Consider the following 19040-nt stretch of genomic DNA (forward strand, 5'->3'; position numbering starts at 1 on the left):
ACAAACTGGAAATCTATAGTATTCTCCAAAAATAATTAATTGCTGATTGTTTTCTAGGTAGCTTTATGAAATTGAAATCTAAACAAAACAGGCATTTTGTTTTATTATTTAGAGACACTACAAAAACAAGATATTGCTGCCATGTAACATTTTTAATTGTCTTCATGTAAGCATTTGATCTGTTGTCTCATTGCTGTGGGTATGTAGATAAAATAACTGTTGGCAGCACAGCAAGTGAGTCATTTAGGGCCCAAAAATGGTACTGGAAGGTTAAATGGGAGCCAAACAATACTTCTGTGAACTTGCATGACACACCAATAAATTCAAGAGCTTCCTAAAAATCCTGTTCTCAGTGACCTCAACTTTATCCCTGTACGCTTGTTCTGTTCTTACCCTCCCTGTCCACTGCCAATCTGATTGCTAGACGGGCTCTTAAAACAAATTTCGACCAAAGAAAATTCTATTCCTTATCTGATGTGAATGTCATAAACAAGAATAAAGGCTAGAAAAAGGGGATGGAATGCCTGAATGACTCAGCAGTTCAGAAGGATTGCTGCTTGGCTCGGTCCACACATACTCCCAAAGAGTGGGGGTCTGCACAGAGCTGGTTGGGGGTTTATTCTTACCACAAGCGTAGGTAACAGTGAGGTATTTTTTCACTCCTGGCAGACAGGGGCTTCCAAAATGGTAATTGTTGACAATGACCGTGCATCTCTGCTTCCCGTAGCACCTTCTGGACAGGACTTGTAAAGCTGAGTAGGACACACAGTCTGGAAGGGAAACAGAAAGAACAATGTTAGCTACATTCTACCATTGGCCTCCACACAGCTTAGAGAGATGTAGCACCAGCTTCATGGTCATGTCCTAAAAAGCCTCGAGCTTGGCTTAAGGCTCTGTTAGCACCATATTGATTTGTTTTTGGATATTTATAATTTGGATATTTGTTTTGCACTGTGTTCTGAAAATTACATAACTGGGTCTGCATATGGAACAGGTAAAATGTGCAGCACATTGAGCGAGACGGTTTTATGAGCCTTGCCATTTTTCGAAACATTTAAGACTCTACCTTACATGAACACAGCGAGACAGTACGTCCTCTTGGTCATCATCTAATTTCCACTGTCTGGAAACGTAACTGATGCACGAGTGAGTGAATGAATGAATGAAGTGAACTAATAACCATGAGGACCCGGTTGTTAGCACCCTGACACAATGCCCTTGGAATTATCAATTGGAACACCTACTGCCATGCTTTGAATGTAGTCCCCCAAAGTTCTCATACTGGAAACATAACCCTCAAGTCATATGCTAATGATATTGGAAGGTGGAGTTTTGGGGAGACAATTGACATTAGATGAGGTCATAAGGGTGGGACGCCCCCCCCCATGATGGCATTAATAGCTTTAAAGAAAAGAAGAGTGACAAGCTAGCCCCTTGCTCTGTCTTACTATGTGATGCCTCTGCCATGTTAGATGCTTTATAAAGGCTCTTCCTGCCAGATGCTGGCACAATGCTTTTGTATTTCTCAACCTCTAAAACCATGACCCAAATAAACCTCTATTCTTTATGAATCACCCAGTCTCAGCTATTTTGTTATAGCAACAGAAAGTGGACTAAGACACTTGTGGAGAATGAGGCACCATGGTATGTATATCAGAAAAAACAGAAAGAAGACCTTATCTTGTATTGGTAGCCTATGCAGTTGCAAGGGTTGATCTTGACTGCAACTTGACTGGATTGAGAAGGGCCTAGAAGCTTAGTAAAACATACCTCTGGGTGTGTCTGAGCAGGTGTTTCCAGAGAGGATTAACTAAGGGGCAAAGACCAGCTGTGGATATGGGCAGCAGCTTCCATAGGCTGGGGGTCTGGATAGAATAAAAGGGAAAAATGGGGCTGGAGGTGTGGCTCAAGTGGTAGAGCACCTGCCTAGCAAGCGTGAGGCCCTGGGTTCAAATCTCAGTACCCCTATACACACGCACACACACACACACATGGAGAGAGCCTATGAGTGCAGGCATTCTCTCTCCGCTTCCTAGCGGCCATAGTGTGAGCTGCTCTGCTCCACCAGGCCCTCCCCTCCATGACACACTACAACCTTAGCAACCATGAGTCAAAATAAATTCTTCCTTTATTTAAGTTGTTTATGTCAGGTATTCTGTCATAGTCACACACACACACACACACACACACACACACACACACAAACTAATTAACCCAGCAGTGGAGCTAGAGAGACAAACCAATATATGAGACAGGTATGTCATAGTGCTCCACAGTGACTGAGGGTCAGCAAGGAGTGGTCCTGACAACAGGAGTGGTTTTACGCCTGGAATTGTCAAGACTGGCTTTACGGAGGAGAGCCCTGGGTCATGGAAGAAAGAATATGAATTGGAAAGAGGTAGGCAAGAGAGAAATGTATGAACACAAGGCAAGGGGCTCAGGAGAACCTGAGGGGACTGACCATGACCTGAAAAGGGGGCAGCTAGAGTAGCCACAGTGAGCAAGGTGGGAAAACTGGAGCAATACTGAGACTTCCTTTGAGTGCCTAGCTACAGCCTTCTGCAAGCAACAGAGAGCCTAAAGAAATGGTTTCACACTATTGACTTTTGGGGACAGCGGACAGGATACCTTGGAGAAAAATGGAACCCAAGGCAGAGAGAGCAGTTGGAAGCAATTTTAACAAAACACATTGGGGAGAATTAAAGAGTTGAAGAGCAGGGAATGGAGAAAGAGAACTTTTGAGACTGTAAAATTCAATTTACATGTGACAACAGCCAACATTGTGCTAGGCACTGCTCCTTACATTGCATATCAATGGATTTAATGTTCCCAATTGCCCTATTACATAGGGTGTTTGTAACACACCTGCACATATGCATTTGGGGGAAGAAGGGGCAGACCCAGGGAGATTTTGGAACCTCACACAACTGGAGAATTCTGGGATTTGGATGTGAACATAACAGGGGTCTCCAGAGTTTGCAGGTTTGAGCTCTGAGCTCTGCTCCCTAGGTGTCTGGTGGATGGTGGGCAAGGGAGGTGTCCAGGATGGTTTCAGATCTTAGGCCGTGGGACTGAAGAAAGAGTGGTACTATAGACCATGATGGGGGAATCAGTAGGAGTAGGGAGTTGGTAGAACAAGACGATATATTCAAGGAAACTACTGTCCTGCATTTGAGTTGGGGGGGTGTTCAAGAGAGTGTGGAAATGTGCGGAGCCCAAGGGCATGGGCACAGAGATAAGGACCCCAGGCACAGAAGTCTCCTGTGTATCTGTTCGTGTCTTAAAGATGAGAAACTTCTCACCCTCCAGCAACAAAAACTCTGACTCCTGTATCCCAGGACCCATCCCCTGCATGATCTGTTTCCTGAACAACTGGGCTTCTAGAAAGGTTCTCTCCATCCTCCCCCCACCAACACACACACACACACACACACACACACACACACACACACACACACGCAACACAATTCTCAATGTGCTCTTCCCCACATATACCCTGAAACTGATCCCTTTTCAAGATGACAGGGACCTGTCACAGCCCAATCCAAGAGATGGGAACCTGTCCTAATTCTTCCCTTTCTCTGGAACTTCTTGTTTAATCACTCTCACTGAAGGATTCCCCTGGTGCCCTTCACCCTGATTTTTCTGACTCGTATATCCCAGAGTCCTTTGGGATGCTCACCCAAAGTCAGCTCCTGAGTGCCCTGATCTGGGCATCTCCCATCTATACCTCCATATAGGACACAATTCCATCCCCATCTCTGCCAAACCACTGGGATGCTACTTTTAACCTGGGCCAATTTTCAGAACCCTACCCCATGTAACAATTGCTTGAGCAACCTTTCCAGAAACTTCTCCCTCCAGCATCTAGACCAAATTCATCCATTATCTTATCTTATCCCCCCGCAAACATCCAAGTAACACAACCCACCCTTGCCTGCTCTCCTACACTCCCTTCCTAGATTCCTGTTCTCCATCTCCGTGGCTGGTTCTGACATTGTCATAGGAACCAGAAGAAGAGGCCCCAGATCCCCCCTCCTTCCTCCCTCCCATGTGACCAGCTGGCTCTAGGACATGAAGAGCCAGAACAGGGGGGTGAGAGAGAAGTGAAAAATGGAAATTGGGAGAGATAAGTGATTAATTGAAGGTAAGTTTCAGGTGTGAAAGTACAGTCTCAACCAAGTGCCAGCAGCTCACATCTATAATCCTAGCTACTCAGGAGGCAGAGATCAGGAGGATCAAAGTTCAAAGTCAGCCCAGGAAAATAGTTTGTGTGAGACCTTATCTCACAAAAAGCCATTGCAAAGAAGGGCTGGTCAAGTGGCTCAAGATGTAGGCCCTGAGTTCAAACCCCAGAACTGCAAAACAAAACAAAACAAAAAGAACAGTCTCAGCCTCAGAAAGCTCTGGCTGAGCTGGAGGACAACCCAAGGTGGACATTCAGGGCAGTAGAAAGACAACAGCTGGGGAAGAAGTGTGCATCTGATGTGTTTGGTGCTTTCAGAATGGGCCATGGAGAATGTAGAGTGGGTTTTGGAATGTTCTGAAGGGAGAAGGCAGTGCCCATAAGGCTTGTGGAGTGAACAAATTGTGGTTTAGCACTGAGATGAGTGAGACAGTAACAGTCTGGATGGGGAGGGGACATGAGTTCCTCCAGCAGGGAGGAGAGAAGCACATGTATAGGTGGTGGTGAGTCAGGCCGATGTTCTGCGGTCTTACAGAAGCCATTGGTGCCTGCATGGAAGACAGGTCAGGGTTGTGCTATGGTGTGAATGATATTCTCCAAAGTTCATCTGTGAGACACTTGGTCCTCAAAGTCATATGTGGTGGTACTTGGAAGTGGGACATTAGGAAGTGATTAGGAGTAGCTGAAGTCAGTAGGATGGGGTCCCCATGATGAGGACCTTTATAGGAAAAGGAAGACAGACTGAGCTAGGATACCCACTCTGTCTCTGTCTCACCACGTGATGCTCACACACGCTATAATGCACCTTGGGCTTCCCAGGTTCCAGACCTGTGAGCCACAGAGTCTGCTATAGAAGTTTTTACCCGATTCCATGTCGTGGCCATGAGGTGAGCAGCTTTTACTCTACCACCTGCTCCCCACCATGGCATGTTGCCTCATGACAGGCCCAAAAGCAATGGGACAACTCATCAGGGACTAAAACCTATGAAAATTGAGTCAAAATAAAGACGAAACTCTTTATAAGTTGATTGTCTCCAACATTTTGTTACAGTAACAAAAAGCTGACTAACACAGACGGGAAAGCAATGTTTGTGTAAAAGGCCTACAGGGCTTTGACAACTTCTACTGTAAATGATATGCCTTCCTTGGTCCCATAAAGTCAGACAAGCATGAGCAGTTTTTGAGTAGTGAGAGGCTTTGGAGACAAATTTTTTCAGAAATGCAAAATTTTTTCATAAATATTGTATTCAGCCATTCTCGGCAGCTGTGAAAAGTTTGTCTTAAAGATGCACCTTTCAGTGTTCTCCTTGTTTGTTTTCTTATTGCTCTGGGATGCACACGCTTGACTGAGGACATTTTTATTGTCTTCAGGAGCCTCATTTTTATTTAAGGTGTTTAGTTGAGCACACTTACCAGTTGGAGGGAAAAAAGGGTTCTGTTTCTTCTAAACTACAATCCTTAGGTGTAAGTTGGCCTAAACCCAGCCCTTTCTCCTCTAAATTCCTCTCCCTACATAGGATAAACCTCAACTCTGCAGAGAAAATGGATGGGACATGTGACTGCTGCACAAACCGCCTACTTGCCGAAGTAACTGAACCATGAAAGTTAGATCTGATGTTCTAAAACAGGACTCTGGTTGGTTTTTTTCTGTACAAAATAAACACATGTTCACATTTTAAAAGCACAGATAAATCCAAACTGGGAGATAGGGGAGGGATCCCCAGTGAATCTCATTATCAAAAATAGAAAAAACCCTGTAATGCCATCCCATCTACTTCTGAGAGTCGGAAGCAGAAGGATGTCAAGTTGAAGACCAGCATGGATAATACAGTGAGATCCTGTCCCAAGAAGAAAAGAAAAACAACAGGACAGGAGGTGGAGCTCCGTGGTAGCGCGCTTGCCTAGCATGTGTGAGGCCCTGGGTTCACACAAAGCCATATTGATCTTGAAGAACATCCAGCCACCTTTCTGTGTGTAAATGTCCTCGCCCCTCAATGGCTCACAGACAAAGTACTTAGTATGCTATTCTTCCCCATTTGTTAATATTTTGTGAACATTTTAACATAAACATTATTTGAAAGAGCTAGTTTTTCACTTTGTGGATGTGCCATCGCTGTGCACAATATCTTATTGGTGAAGGTTCAGATGATTTGCATTTTTGAATTTTATAGGCATTTTTACGTAGAATATCCTTAGAGCTAGTTATTTACACACAAGCACAATGGAGCGTCTACATAGAAATTCTGGTCATTGATTGTATTGTCAAAGGACAAAGCGTTAAGGCTCGTGACACACTCTGTCATGCTATTATACAGAAAGAGAACGCCCATGCAATTTACTGCCAGAATTGTATGAGTGTCCTAGAATTTTTCTCTTTCTTAGAGATTTTTTTTTTTTTTTTTTGGTGGCACTTGGGTTTGAACTCAGGGCTTCACGCTTGCTTCTCGCTTCTCTACCACTTGAGCTACACCTCCAGCCCTTTTCTCTCTGGTTGTTTTGAAGATAAGATCTCACTCTTTGCTCATACTGGCAGAGGCTATGATCCTCCTCATCTCAGCCTCCCAACTAGCTTGGATTACAGGCACGAACACTGGCACCCAGCCTGACTCTATTTTTTAAGGCTAAAGAGAAGAAGGAAAACCAAAAAGACTTCCAATTATAAGATCACAGGAGGTCCAGGGGCTCGTGGTCACGTACTTGGGACACGATTCTGCACTTTTACATTCCCTTGGGTGTGAAGTAACTCATCTTAGTGAGAGTGGAAGAACCCATGGTACGGTTTCAGGAAATGGCCCAAGGTAATTCCAGTCTGATTCAGGTTCAACCACATCCTTGTTGACACTGAGTACTGAACCACTTGCAGGATTTTGTTGTTGTTTTGTTAAAGTGGTTTTTTTCCCTCCCACACAAATTCTGTTTGCACCTTCTGTTGCTGGCCAACTGCCTGCCACCTCTGATACATGTGATAACAAGATATTCAACCATTTTAATTTTAATTTTTTTGGCATTTGTTTAATGCTGAGACTGAAGTTAATCACTTTTTATAGGCTGTGTTTATTTAGATAATTGGGCTGGCTGTTCTTAAGTGGCTCTGTCTTGGCAGTGGGCACTCCTGGCACCTTGATCTTGGCTGAAAAGTCCAGGCCTGCCCACACTTGGCCCTGGGATAGCCTTAGCCCAGCCTTTGTGGCCCATTGTGTGGTTTTCTCAGTCTCTTATTACGGAAACAGCAGAATCCCTGGAGCCCACCCAGAAAATATGACCATAGCAGGAAATTACGCACTGAAGTGAATGGCCAGCCAGGGGGACTTTTTGAAGCCCATGTCCTTGTGCCCAGCTCTTGGAAAGGCTCCCTCCCTTCTCACTAGCTGCTTTGCTGCTACTCATGGGGACCTGCGATGACCTATCACTTCCATGCCTTCCTTTGTTGCCCTCACTGGGTGAGGTCCAAGCTAATGGGTCTGACTTGCTCTAAGGTCTTTCAGAAATGGTTCTGGGTGAGTCACTTGGATAGTTTGGAGAAAGTCTCACAGCTGGATCTATCCATCTTGCCTCCTCCCTTTCGCTAAGGTGTGGCTATCCACTTCTGTATTAGTTTGCTAGGGCGTTGTAACATATATCACAGACTAGGTAAATTTGTTTCATTATGGTTCTGCAAGCCGGAAGTCCAAGACAAAGATGTCAACAGGGCTGGCTTCCCCTGAGGTCTCTCCCATTGACTTGTGTCCTGATTTCCTTGCCTTAGAAGGACACTAGTCAGATTGGGTTAGGCCCCACCCATGGGACCTCAATTGAACTTAATTATCTCTTTAAAGACTGTATTCCCAAATAAGATCACATGATGCACTGGGGGGTTAAGACGTCAACATGTGAGTTTTGTTAGCCACAAACAGCCTTCAAGTTGGTTCCCAGTGAACATCACCTCCTAGAATTCATGGCACTGTGTTGCCTCTTCTCACAGTGCATAAAAGCTGGCCTGTGTAACCAACAGAGCATGCAGAGGTGAGCATGCATGGCTTCCATTTGTCCTTTTTTCTTGGGAGAAGCCAGTTACCACATCCTACACTTGGGGGAGCCAAGAGGGGAGGAACTGAAGCCTCTACCAACATCCAGTGCCAGCTTCAAGTCCTATGAGTCAGCCACCTTGGAATTCCAGCCCTCAGGTGACAGCAGCCTCAGCCAACCTTGAGCGACTCCATGGGACCCTAACCCAGAACTGCTGGACTAAGCCATTCCTGAGATCCTGTTCCACAGAACTATGAGATTACACATGCTTTTCTTAGACCATCAAATTTTAGAGTATTTTGTTACATAACAATAAAAAACAAATACACATTTTATTACTTGGAAGTGTATGGCTGGGGTAACCGAGTCCTAAAACTCGGAGTGGCTTTGGGACTGGGCAGCGGGCATGAGCTGAGAAGACCTTCAGAGGATTTTGGGGAAAGTCTAGGGTTGTATCCCGAAACTTTATACCCTGAGGTCAAGTGCAACTTCAGGGCAGAGCTTTCCAACCTACCGTGAATGGGAACAGACATGCTGGGATGCTCCTTGGAGATGCACCCCCCCCAATTGTTTTTGGCCTTGAGCAACTGCCTCTTTACTCTTCACCCAGCTGTGCTATCTGCATGTGATTGTCTATGTGTGGATGATAGAGAAAGTTGGGAAGCACTGCCCAAGACAAAGGGCTGACGCATGACCAGTGCTGACCTCTCTAGCGTCTGCCTCACCATGCCCGGCCTGCCCCAGTGCACTTCAAATGGGACCAGCTTAGGATGCTGGGCAGAACACTGGGCATTGGCCTCCTCCCTCTGTCCCAGAATGCAGAAGCTTTGAGGCAGGTGAGTGAGCACACTCACATCTTTGGAAATGCTCAGTAGGTGTGAGTGTCCCACTAGGAGGGGACTGTGGCCAGGCCTTGGGCAGCCCTGGAGGGACTTATTTGGTGACATCACTCTGGTAACTTCTACCTGCATGGTGGCGGGAAGGGGGAGAGGGCTCTCACAGTCACTCCATCCCTTCCTCTTGAACTTACTCCACTTATGACATACCATGTAATCAAAAAAATATTAACCAGGGCTGGTTAATACTGGGGGTGTAGCTCAGTGGTAGACCCTTGCCTACCATGAGGAAGGCCCTGGGTTCAATCCCCAGCACTTCATAAAACAAGAAAAAAAAACATATAAAAAGTTACTCTCTCTACTCTGTCAAGAGCTCATAAAAATGTGTGAAATAATTAAATAAATATCACAAGCAGGGGGAAATAAAGGGAAAAATCTAGAGAGATAATATGTAGACATAAAATACAATAACCACAAAAACATGGGGGAACTGTTTAAGGTCATTCATAATCCAAGAAAGGTAACATTTTATACATCTTAAACTGGACACAGTCAGAAAAATCATACAAAAAAGGCTGCCAGTTCCAGCCACTTTCAGTGTACCTCACTGCTTACACATATTCATTGGTACAAAAAGTTTCTGGAAAAAACCTCTGATGATATTTCTGAAGAATTATAAACATGCCTGTGCCCTGTTTGGGTATGAAATGCCTGGGAATGTTTCCCAAGGAAATAATCCAGAAGAAAGAAAAAGCAACAAGGAAAGTTCATCTTACATTATTCATAGTATCTTGAAAGTCAGAAACAACAATGAAGTATCCAGCCACTGGGGATGGTTAATGATTGCACAGGATCCCTTTCCACCAGATGCAGAAAGTGGCCAACGTTGTTAGGACCTTTTGGTCACATGAAAAAACACCCATGAGATAAAGTTAAAGGAAAAAAAAAAATTGTCATTATGTGAAACTTTTCTGCCAGGACTTGGAAGAAATCCAGAAAAGTAAATGTCTTGTTGTTTGATGGGTAAAATGGTTAGCTAAATTTTTCTCTTATTTCTGTTAAATGTTATTATGGTGTTTGTGCAGAAGAAAGACGACAATGATGGTAATACTTTAGAAAGACATGTAGAATGCTCTCTCTCTCTCTCTCACTTGCATTCTCTCTCTCTCTCTCCTCTCTCTGTCTGAAGTGACACTGAGCCGATGGGTAAAACAGAGTGATCCGGCCACAGGGTGCTTTAGTGAGGCCCAGCCAGTGTTCACTGTGTGCCTCCAATGGAACCCTAGGAGTCTGGAGCTCATTGGAGTTGCCAGACTTTAGCTTCTATGCAAGAGGAAAAGTACACATGGCTCCCTCTCAAACCAGATGTTCTGGGACGCTTTTGCAGAACGTCCTCACAGAGTCCATGATGAGAACCAGCCCTGGCTCCCACACGCTCGTTCTATGGAACTCAAGCCAGTTCCAGGGTGACGCATGAGTGGCCTTTCCCCTTCTTCAAAGCCATGTGGCTGAGCGGCAGTAAGTGCTGGGAACCAAGAGCAGAGATCACACACACACATGGGCCTGTGGCCCGGATGTGGCCTGTAGGCATGTTTTGGTTGGCTCACTCAGTGTTTTAAAAGTTGGAACATGTCACATTTTTTCAAAAGCCCGGATTTCCAGCATCTCACGAGCAGTTGGAAGCTATGACAACACCAGGCCTACATTCCCAGCCTGCAACCAGACAACCAGCTCTCCACAGGAGGCAAGTGTGGGCACCATGACGTGCTTAGAAGGGGCTCTGGTTCACACAGGTTCCCATGCTGTGCCAGATGCTGTTCTAGTTACTGAGCATTGCACAGACACAGCCCTGCTCAGCTTCTGCAGGGCTGGATACATACACACAGCGTGGATTCTTTCCATGCTAGGAAAAAACTCAATCAGAGTACAGCTCGAGAGGAACAGCAGAAAAGAGGCACTGTGCCTGGGAAACCACCCTGAGGTGACATCAAGTGAATTCCCTAATCAGGAGTCAGAGACCACATACACAAAGGTATGAGGTCAGAACAGTCCAGGCCTAAAGAACAGCTTGTGCAAAGGCACAGGGGCTGTGAATAAGCTTGGAATTCTCCAGAGGTAGTGGAGGAAGGGGATAGCTTTAAACCTTCATGCAGTGTTGCCAAGAGCAAACAATACTTAGCACTTAGTTAGATAGATGAAGAGAGCGTGCCAGTGCACAGGTCTGTACAGAAGCACGTGCAGTTCTGCTTGTTAGCACTGACCTGAGTACTAAGAACAGACCTGAAGTTTCCCTGCGGATGGTAAGGATGAGCTGAGCTCCCTCAAGGGCTACCCTTGACTTCTCCTTTGCACTGCAGAGCACAGGGTGGCAGAGGCTCTGGTACTTGGGCTGTGGCTCACAGATGCTCACAGAAGACTTTGGTTGTCATCCTTGCATGCATGCTGGGAGGTGAGGGGCAGGAGGGAGAGGCTCAGCAGCTCATTGTATCAGAGCTCGAGCTGTGTAACCCCAACAGCTCAGCAAGGGGTACAGCCTTCCCTTCACAGACCTTCCTGTATGTACAAGGTTATCCGTGACCTGAGGGTCCCTCCAGCTCTCTGAGGAAACCTGTCTGTGTGCTTGGTGTCTGTCAACATTTTAGTTAGCTGATTATGTTTCTATTCAACTTAAATCCAGCACTCTTGGAATGAAAGGCAGCAGCCTAGCCAGCAGATCTACCAACATGGCCAAATGAAGTTTGCTCAAAAGAACAGTTAGAATAATTGCTTCTTGCTGTTGCCCAGAACACACGCAACCCTGTTAAGATTTAGTGAGTCTGAGAAATGGGCTACTCTTCTCCTATATTAAGAAATGGTACTCAGGAGACAGAGATCAGGAGAAAAAGCGGTTCAAGGCCAGCCTGTGCAGAAAACAAGACCCTACCTCAAAAATATCCAACACTAAAAAGGGCTGGTGGAGCCTGGCACCAGTGGCTTATGCCTATAATCCTAGCTACTTGGGAGGTAGAGATCGGGAGGATCATGGTTCAAGGCTAGTCTAGGCAAATAGTTCATGAGACCCCATCTTCAAAGTAACCAGAGAAAAATGGGCTGGAAGTGTGGCTAAAGCATTAGAGCACCTGCTTTGCAAAGTGTGAAGTCCTGAGTTCAAACCCCAGTCCCAACCAAAAAAAAGGGAGGAGGGTGGGGGGACTGATGAAATGGCTCAAGTAGCAGGGCACCTGCTTAGCAAGTGTGAGGCCCTAAATTCAAACCCCAGTACCGACAAAAGAGAAGAAAAGGAAAGAAAAGCAGCAGTGTAGGGGTTATGGCAGAATGCATAAAGAAGAAACAGAGCTGGTGATCTCCTGCATAATCCCCATGAATGCCTTCTAGAAAAATCTCTTGAATAATAAAAAGGCTGAGTTATTAAAAATGAAGTAATTTTTGTAAAAGGGAGTTAGGTCTCCCTTCTACCAGGAGAGAAGGATGACTCTGGCTTCCCTGGGCATTGGGACGATCCTCCAGTGGCTCAGCCTCCACTCCCTCTACCTAAGGCAGTAGCAGGGAGAAGGCAGGAGGGTGGAGACATTGAAGAGAGAAGCCTACAGCTTCTATCCAACACACTCAGGAGTTATTTGAGAGGGGGATGGAGTTCCAAGAACTCAGATCAATGGAACAGAGCGTAGAACCATTAACAGACAATGGAGCCCCAAGTCAAAAGGGCCTCCCTCTCTCCCTAATCTCTGAAGCATCTGACCCTCTGTGACAGGAGCCCTATCCCCTATCTCCTACTAAAGAGCCACTGGACGCCATGCCAGCCTGCCTTTGGGGTTTGCCAGGGTTGCCCTTTGTAGCTCTCAACATCTACCAAACCTTCTCAACAGAGCAGAACACTAGCTATGGGACTGCATTTGTCTATTTTAGTTGCTATAATGAAATGCCTGAGGCTGGATAACCATATAAAGAAAACATGCTTATGATAATTCTGTACAAGGTCTGGTGATGGCCTAGTTTCTGGCAGAGTCCTGGGACAGCACAGGGCACCATGTGGCAAGAGACAGGGAGCATGCATGTGTGTTTCTCTTCTGGTCTTTCAATGTCTTCTTTAAAAGCCACCAGTGTTCAATCACGGGGACACCCAGGGGATGACTTTATCTAATCCAAATCACCTCCCAAAGGCCCCACCTCTAAAAGCCACAGTCAAATTAAGATTCCACTCTCTTAGTACCTCCTAGTGGGGATTAGAGTTCAGCATGTGAACCTTGGGGACACACTCAAATCATATTCAAACAACAGTATTCTGTCCCTATCCCCAAGGACACTTTTCATCACACAAAAAGGACACTTTCACCTTCTCATAATGTAAAACACAGTCATTCCATCTCCAATAGTCTGACAGTCTGAGCTCGGCCCAGCATTAATTCAAAGGTCCAAAGTCTCAGCTGACTCTCGCAAACTCCTTGCAGTTGTCAGCCTGTAAAAGCAAATCAGGTTATCTATTTCCAAGATACCACGGCAGGGCAGGCACAGGGCAAACATTCCTGATCCGAAAGGAATAGGGAAATAGAAAGGAATAATTAGCCCAAAGCAAGACTGAAACCCAGTAGGGACGATTAAACCCTAATGCTCCAAGTCTGGCATCTTGTCCACACTGCAGTGAAGACTGGGCTCCCCAGGCCTTGGTAAGGCTTTACTGGCCACAGGTCACATGGCGTCTGTCTCCTGCAGCTCTCCTCAGTGGGAACTGCATGTCCACTCCTATGGCTCCACTAGCCATGGCCTCATTGGGGGCTTTCTGCAGGGCTCCCGCCCAGTGGCTAATTCTGCCTGGCCTCCCAGACTTCCTTTGAAATCTCAGTGGAAGCCACCATGCTGCCAGAACTTGCCTTGTACACACCTGCAAATTCAGCACAGCACAGATGCCAAGGTCTAGCACAGGCACAAGCTGCACCCGGACAGGCTTGCTTGACTGGAGGCCTTTTTCCAACTGTCCTGATGTAAAGCAATTGGCTGGCTTTTCGACACACTAATCTCTTTAGCCAGGGTATTTCTCAGCCACACCCTTATGAGTCTTTTCTTAGCTCCTTCCTTGGCCAGGCTGTGAATTTTCCACTCGGCTTCCTTGCTCTTGAGTCTTACTGTAAATCTGTCTAAAAGCATCCAATAATGCCCAGGCTGGACACTTTGTTGGTTTGAAATCTTCGCTACCAAATGAACTGGTATATCACTTTTAAGTTTGGCCTCCCATAAAGTTTTGGGGGCATGGACACAATGCATCCAGGTGATTTGCTCTCAAAATAAGCACAACTTTCTCCTCTATTTCCAGTGGGGCCCTCATTTCCATCCAAGACTAATTCCCTGGTGATTCTTCTGGCATCACCAATAATGCTCCACTTATAGCAATACAGGCCTTTTCCAGCCCAGCCCTCCAAACGCTTCCAACCTCTGTCAGTCACCCAATCCAAAGCCACTTCCACATATGCAGATGTAGTCACAGCAACAACCTCATGTTCCCAGTACCAATTTTCTGTATTAGGTTTTTTAAAAAGCTATAATGAAATGCCTGTGCTGGGTAACATCATAAAGAAAAGAGGTTTATTTTGGCTCATGGTTCTGGTCCAAGGTCAAGAACCCGCATCTAGTGATGGCCTTCTTGCTGGCAGAGTCCCAAGGCATCACATGGCAAGAGACAGAGAGCATGTGTTTGTCTCTTCTGGTCTCCCTTCTTCTGTTAAAGCCGTCATCATTGGGTCTCCACCCCTACGACATCATCTAATTCTAATCACCTCCCAAGGCTTCACCTCCAAACACCACAGTTTGATTAAGTTTCCACCTTCTTAATTCCTCTCAGGGGGGATTAAATTTCATCCTCAGAGGACACTCAACCCACACTGGAACCATCACAAGGCCTTAGGAGGCATGGGCCACAGGCTGTGTTTCTACACAGCCTATAGTTCTGTTTCTTTGGAGCCATCCTACTGGATGTTTTTGATGGGTGGAGCTATCAGGCTTATTTCATGGTGTGGTCTCTTTGCTCCAAACTGCAGACTTCTAAGAATGACTAGCTGAGCTTTTTTTGATGACCACTCAAGATCCAGTCCAGGTTCAAGCCCTCCATCTGCTCTTTGCTCTATGTGGACACTCATTCCCAGGTGTCTGCAGGCCCAGTTCCTCGCCTCCTCCAGGTGTACGCTCAGCAAACCTCTCACTCTATAAGCAAATCCTCGTGGGAGCCCACTCCCTCGTTCCCCTGCTCCCTTCCTGTGCACTTTTCTCTGTAGACTTATCCCCACCTGACATACGGCCTTGACATACAGTCATCCCTTAGTGTCATTGTGGGATGGATTCCAGGCCCCTCTGCTAATACCACAAGCTGTGTGTCCTCAAGTCCCTTACAGAAGATGGTGTAATATTTTCATAGAACCTACACACATCCTCTGATATTCTTTAAATCATCTCCAGATTATTTATAGTACTTAATACTAATAGTGAAAGCTACTAGTGCCTCTCTTATCTGCTCTCTCGTGCCTTCCTGTCCACTGCTGGAGGTCAGATGCATGTTGGTTGTGAATGGCCCAATGACTAGAACAGGGCCCTGCATACAGCAGGCACTCAAATAGCTACTGGCAGATTCAGGAATGTAGAGGAGAAGTAATCCACCATGATGACATGGATCCTCCCTCTAATCCAGGTCTGGCTACTGGAGTGGCTCCCTTCTTTGGGGACTCAAAACTCTAATTTGCTCAGACAGCACCCTAAGTATAGCCAAATAAAGTCACATACCAAAGGGGGGGAGCCGCTCTGCTTCTGAGGTGCAGATGTCTCTTTCCTGGGTCCTCCTGCCATAGGTTGCAGAGTAGATGTTGAGGAACTTGGATTGATGGCAGTGCAGCTTCAGCTGCTGGTCTTCACACACAGTTTTGTTTTTCAATTCATCTGAAGTAGAAACAAAAATCACCGGCACCATCAGCTTCCCTCAGGAGGAATCTGTGAACACCATCCAAACCCTGCCCCCCACATCCCCCTGGAGCTGCGCTGTGTGAAGGGACATCAGGATGGCCCTGCTTGCTCAAGCCATCCCAGGCCTTGAAAAACAAGCCCTGTGCAGGAAGCAGACGGGGATCTGTGCACAGGACAAAGATCCCAGGACTCATGCTAAGGTGCCGATGGAGGAGCGAGCCAGGGGAAAGAGGCCGGGCTGATGAGACCCTGGGAAGAAACTGCTGATGCAGGTTCTTCCCCACTTAAGGTCATAGACTCCTTAACTGTGACCTTCCTTACACGGACAAAGACCAGGAATTACCTGAGAGAAGCACCCAGTGAACCTTGCACCCAGCTCCACAATCAGCTTTCCCTTTTCCGGTTTGAAAAGAGAGGTGATATGAAAGCAGATTATGTTCTTTGCTAGGAAATGGGCAAGAAGAAAGGGCTGTGTCTGTACAAATTCCTCTTTAGGGAAGTATGAAAAGTCTCCCATATCTAGTAATCCAGGAATAATTGCCCCCCCACGGCTGACAGTGCATTCGAGGCTAGGATCTAACCCAGTGTCCCCTGTTCACAAAGAACACAGGGAAAAGTCTTCCTGTTAATCAAACCGTTCTCCACTGTGCCATACAGAACTATTGCATCCTCTTAACATCCAATTAATAGGACTTTTTAATAATGATTTTAGTTTTCAAAGTAATAATTGCACTTCAAGCACAAAACACTACTTATCCCATAATTCCCCACCTTATCTCAGGTTTCAGTTTCCAAATTTTCAGTTACTTGTAGTCAACCATGGTCTGAACATATTACATGGAAAATTCCAGAGATATAGACGACATTCATATAACTTTTATTACAGTGGCTGTAATTTCTGTTCTATTTATTACTATGGTTGCTAATCTCTTACTGTGCCTAATTTATAAATTAAACTTCACCATAGTAAAAATGTCTCCCCCACAGAAAAGGGGAATATTATACAGTCATGTGTGCCTTAACAATGGGGATATGTTCTGAGAAATGTGTCACTAGGGAATGGTGTCATTGTGTGAATGTCACATTGGGTGTACTTACACAGTTAGAGCCGACTTCATACCCATGCTGTAGGGCACAGCCTACCACTCCCAGCTACAACCTGCATAGCATGTTACCATACTGACTGCCACAGCAATCGTAGCACAATATTAAGTACTTCTGTACCTAAACATACCTAAACGCAAACAAGGTACAGAGAAACACTAGGTCACAGGTAGTTTTCAGCTCTGTTCTACTCTATGGGACCACTGTCATACATGTGGCCTGTCGTTGACTGATACGTCATTATGTGGCATGTGACTGCATGGAAAATATCCAGAAAAGGCAAATGCTTAAGAAAGAAAGTGCATTTATGGTTTCCTGAGAGTGGGGGTGAGACCAAGGAGGGACAGGAAATGGTCACTGGAAACTGTATGAGAAGACGAGAATGTTCTTTAGATGGCCAGTGGTCAGGGGTACACGGCTTGAGTAAATTTATAAAGGTCATCAAATTATACAGTTAAAATGGATGAATCTGATGCTATCTAAGTTATACCTCAATTAAGATATTTTAAAAATAAAAATAACTAATACTCATTGAGCATGTCCACTCCTGTTCTAAGAAAGAAGTTTGGTCATATTAATGAATTTAGCACTCAAAACAGCCCTTCTGTGAACAATCTACCTCTTCATACCCCAGGCATATCACATGTTGGAGTGTCAGGAGCTGTTTGAGAAGTGAGGCACATATTCTGGATCCTAACTTATGTCACTTGTGTGTTAAAAAAATATTCTTTCAGCCTGTCACTTACAAACTTTGTGAAACAAAAGCAAAGCAAAACATGTTTATTTGCATATGTGGTTATTTTCTGCATTTTGTGAACAAAGTCAAGAAAAACACTTGCTGTAGTCTATCACCATCCCCTCTGGTTGTTTTCTTTGAAGTGGCAGCCACAGAGCAGACAGGGACAATAGAGTCACAGCCAGCAATAGCTGAGTGACAGGAGCTGCTCTGGTTGTCCTGGGATGGTGGTGGTGGCGGGAGACTACCCAGAGGGAAAGAAAACTAGCCCCCAGCACCTGTCTTTGTCTTTCAGGCATTCCTTCCTCTTTGCTCTTCTGGATTGAGAGCAGACTGGTTCTCGTCCCTGACATACCACAAGTCTGTGTTCTCCAAACTGTGATCTGAGGCTCATGGATGTCTCTTGAAATCAAGTTAGTGTTTTGTGACCAGCAATTAAAACAAAACAAAACAAAACAAAGAATAGTTTAGAAAACATCAAAGGATACCCCACAAAGAAAGGATGAACAGTCTATGGCCACACCACCCTGAACACGCCCGATCTCGTCTGATCTCGGAAGCTAAGCAAGGTCGGGCCTGGTTAGTACTTGGATGGGAGAAAGGATGAACATTGTTTGTAATATTAAAAAATTGTCTTCCAGTTACTTGTATGTGTTATGTTGAGCTAATATATAAAATATTTTTCTAACTTTGAGTTTCAATCAAAATAATTTGAAAGCTCCCACCACACGCCTTCCAGAAATATGTTAGGAGAATGGCATCTGGCTGCTTCATTGTATCCTAGAAATTTGGAGCTGTTTAAGCTTCAAATTTAAAACACAAAAGAAAACAATTTCCAAATATAAACCCACCTTTCCAATTCTTATACATTCCCATGACTTCCTACCAAAAACAGAAAACTAGCAGCGAGCCCAAATTTCTGGACCACAGGAAGGAAAACCTTTTAGGACTTTAAGATGCCCTCTGGCTTTAGTGCTGATAAAAATTTTCCCCCTTATTCACAGTTCTGCTTTCCAAAGTTTTAGCTACCTACAGTCAGCCAGAGTCCAAAATTATTACCTGGAGAATTCTAGAAGTGAAAAAACTCGTAAGTTTTAAGTTGTGCACTGTTCTGAGTAGTGTGATGAAATCCTTTTCCAAGTGGCTGTCCCACACAAGACCTGAATCATTCCTTTGTCCACTGTGTCCACACTTTATACGCTGCCCGCCTGTTAGTCACCCAGCAGCTGTT

At 45.3% G+C, this 19040-nt stretch overlaps 1 protein-coding gene across 4 annotated transcripts in view; it reads right to left on the reverse strand.

Moving 5' to 3' along the window:
• The window catches only part of Eva1c (eva-1 homolog C), an 85350-nt gene that overhangs the window by 22958 nt on the left and 43352 nt on the right, over positions 1–19040 (reverse strand). For all 4 annotated transcript variants that reach the window (XM_020165694.2, XM_074072805.1, XM_020165693.2 and 1 more), the window contains 2 exons: positions 15793–15945; positions 627–770 (listed from right to left, as the gene is read on the reverse strand). In XM_020165694.2, coding sequence (XP_020021283.1) covers positions 627–770; positions 15793–15945 — 297 coding nt within the window. The remainder of the gene's footprint in view (positions 1–626; positions 771–15792; positions 15946–19040) is intronic.

This window comes from Castor canadensis, chromosome 5 (genome assembly GCF_047511655.1).
Source record: "Castor canadensis chromosome 5, mCasCan1.hap1v2, whole genome shotgun sequence".
In the NCBI taxonomy this organism is placed as follows: Eukaryota; Metazoa; Chordata; class Mammalia; order Rodentia; family Castoridae; genus Castor; species Castor canadensis.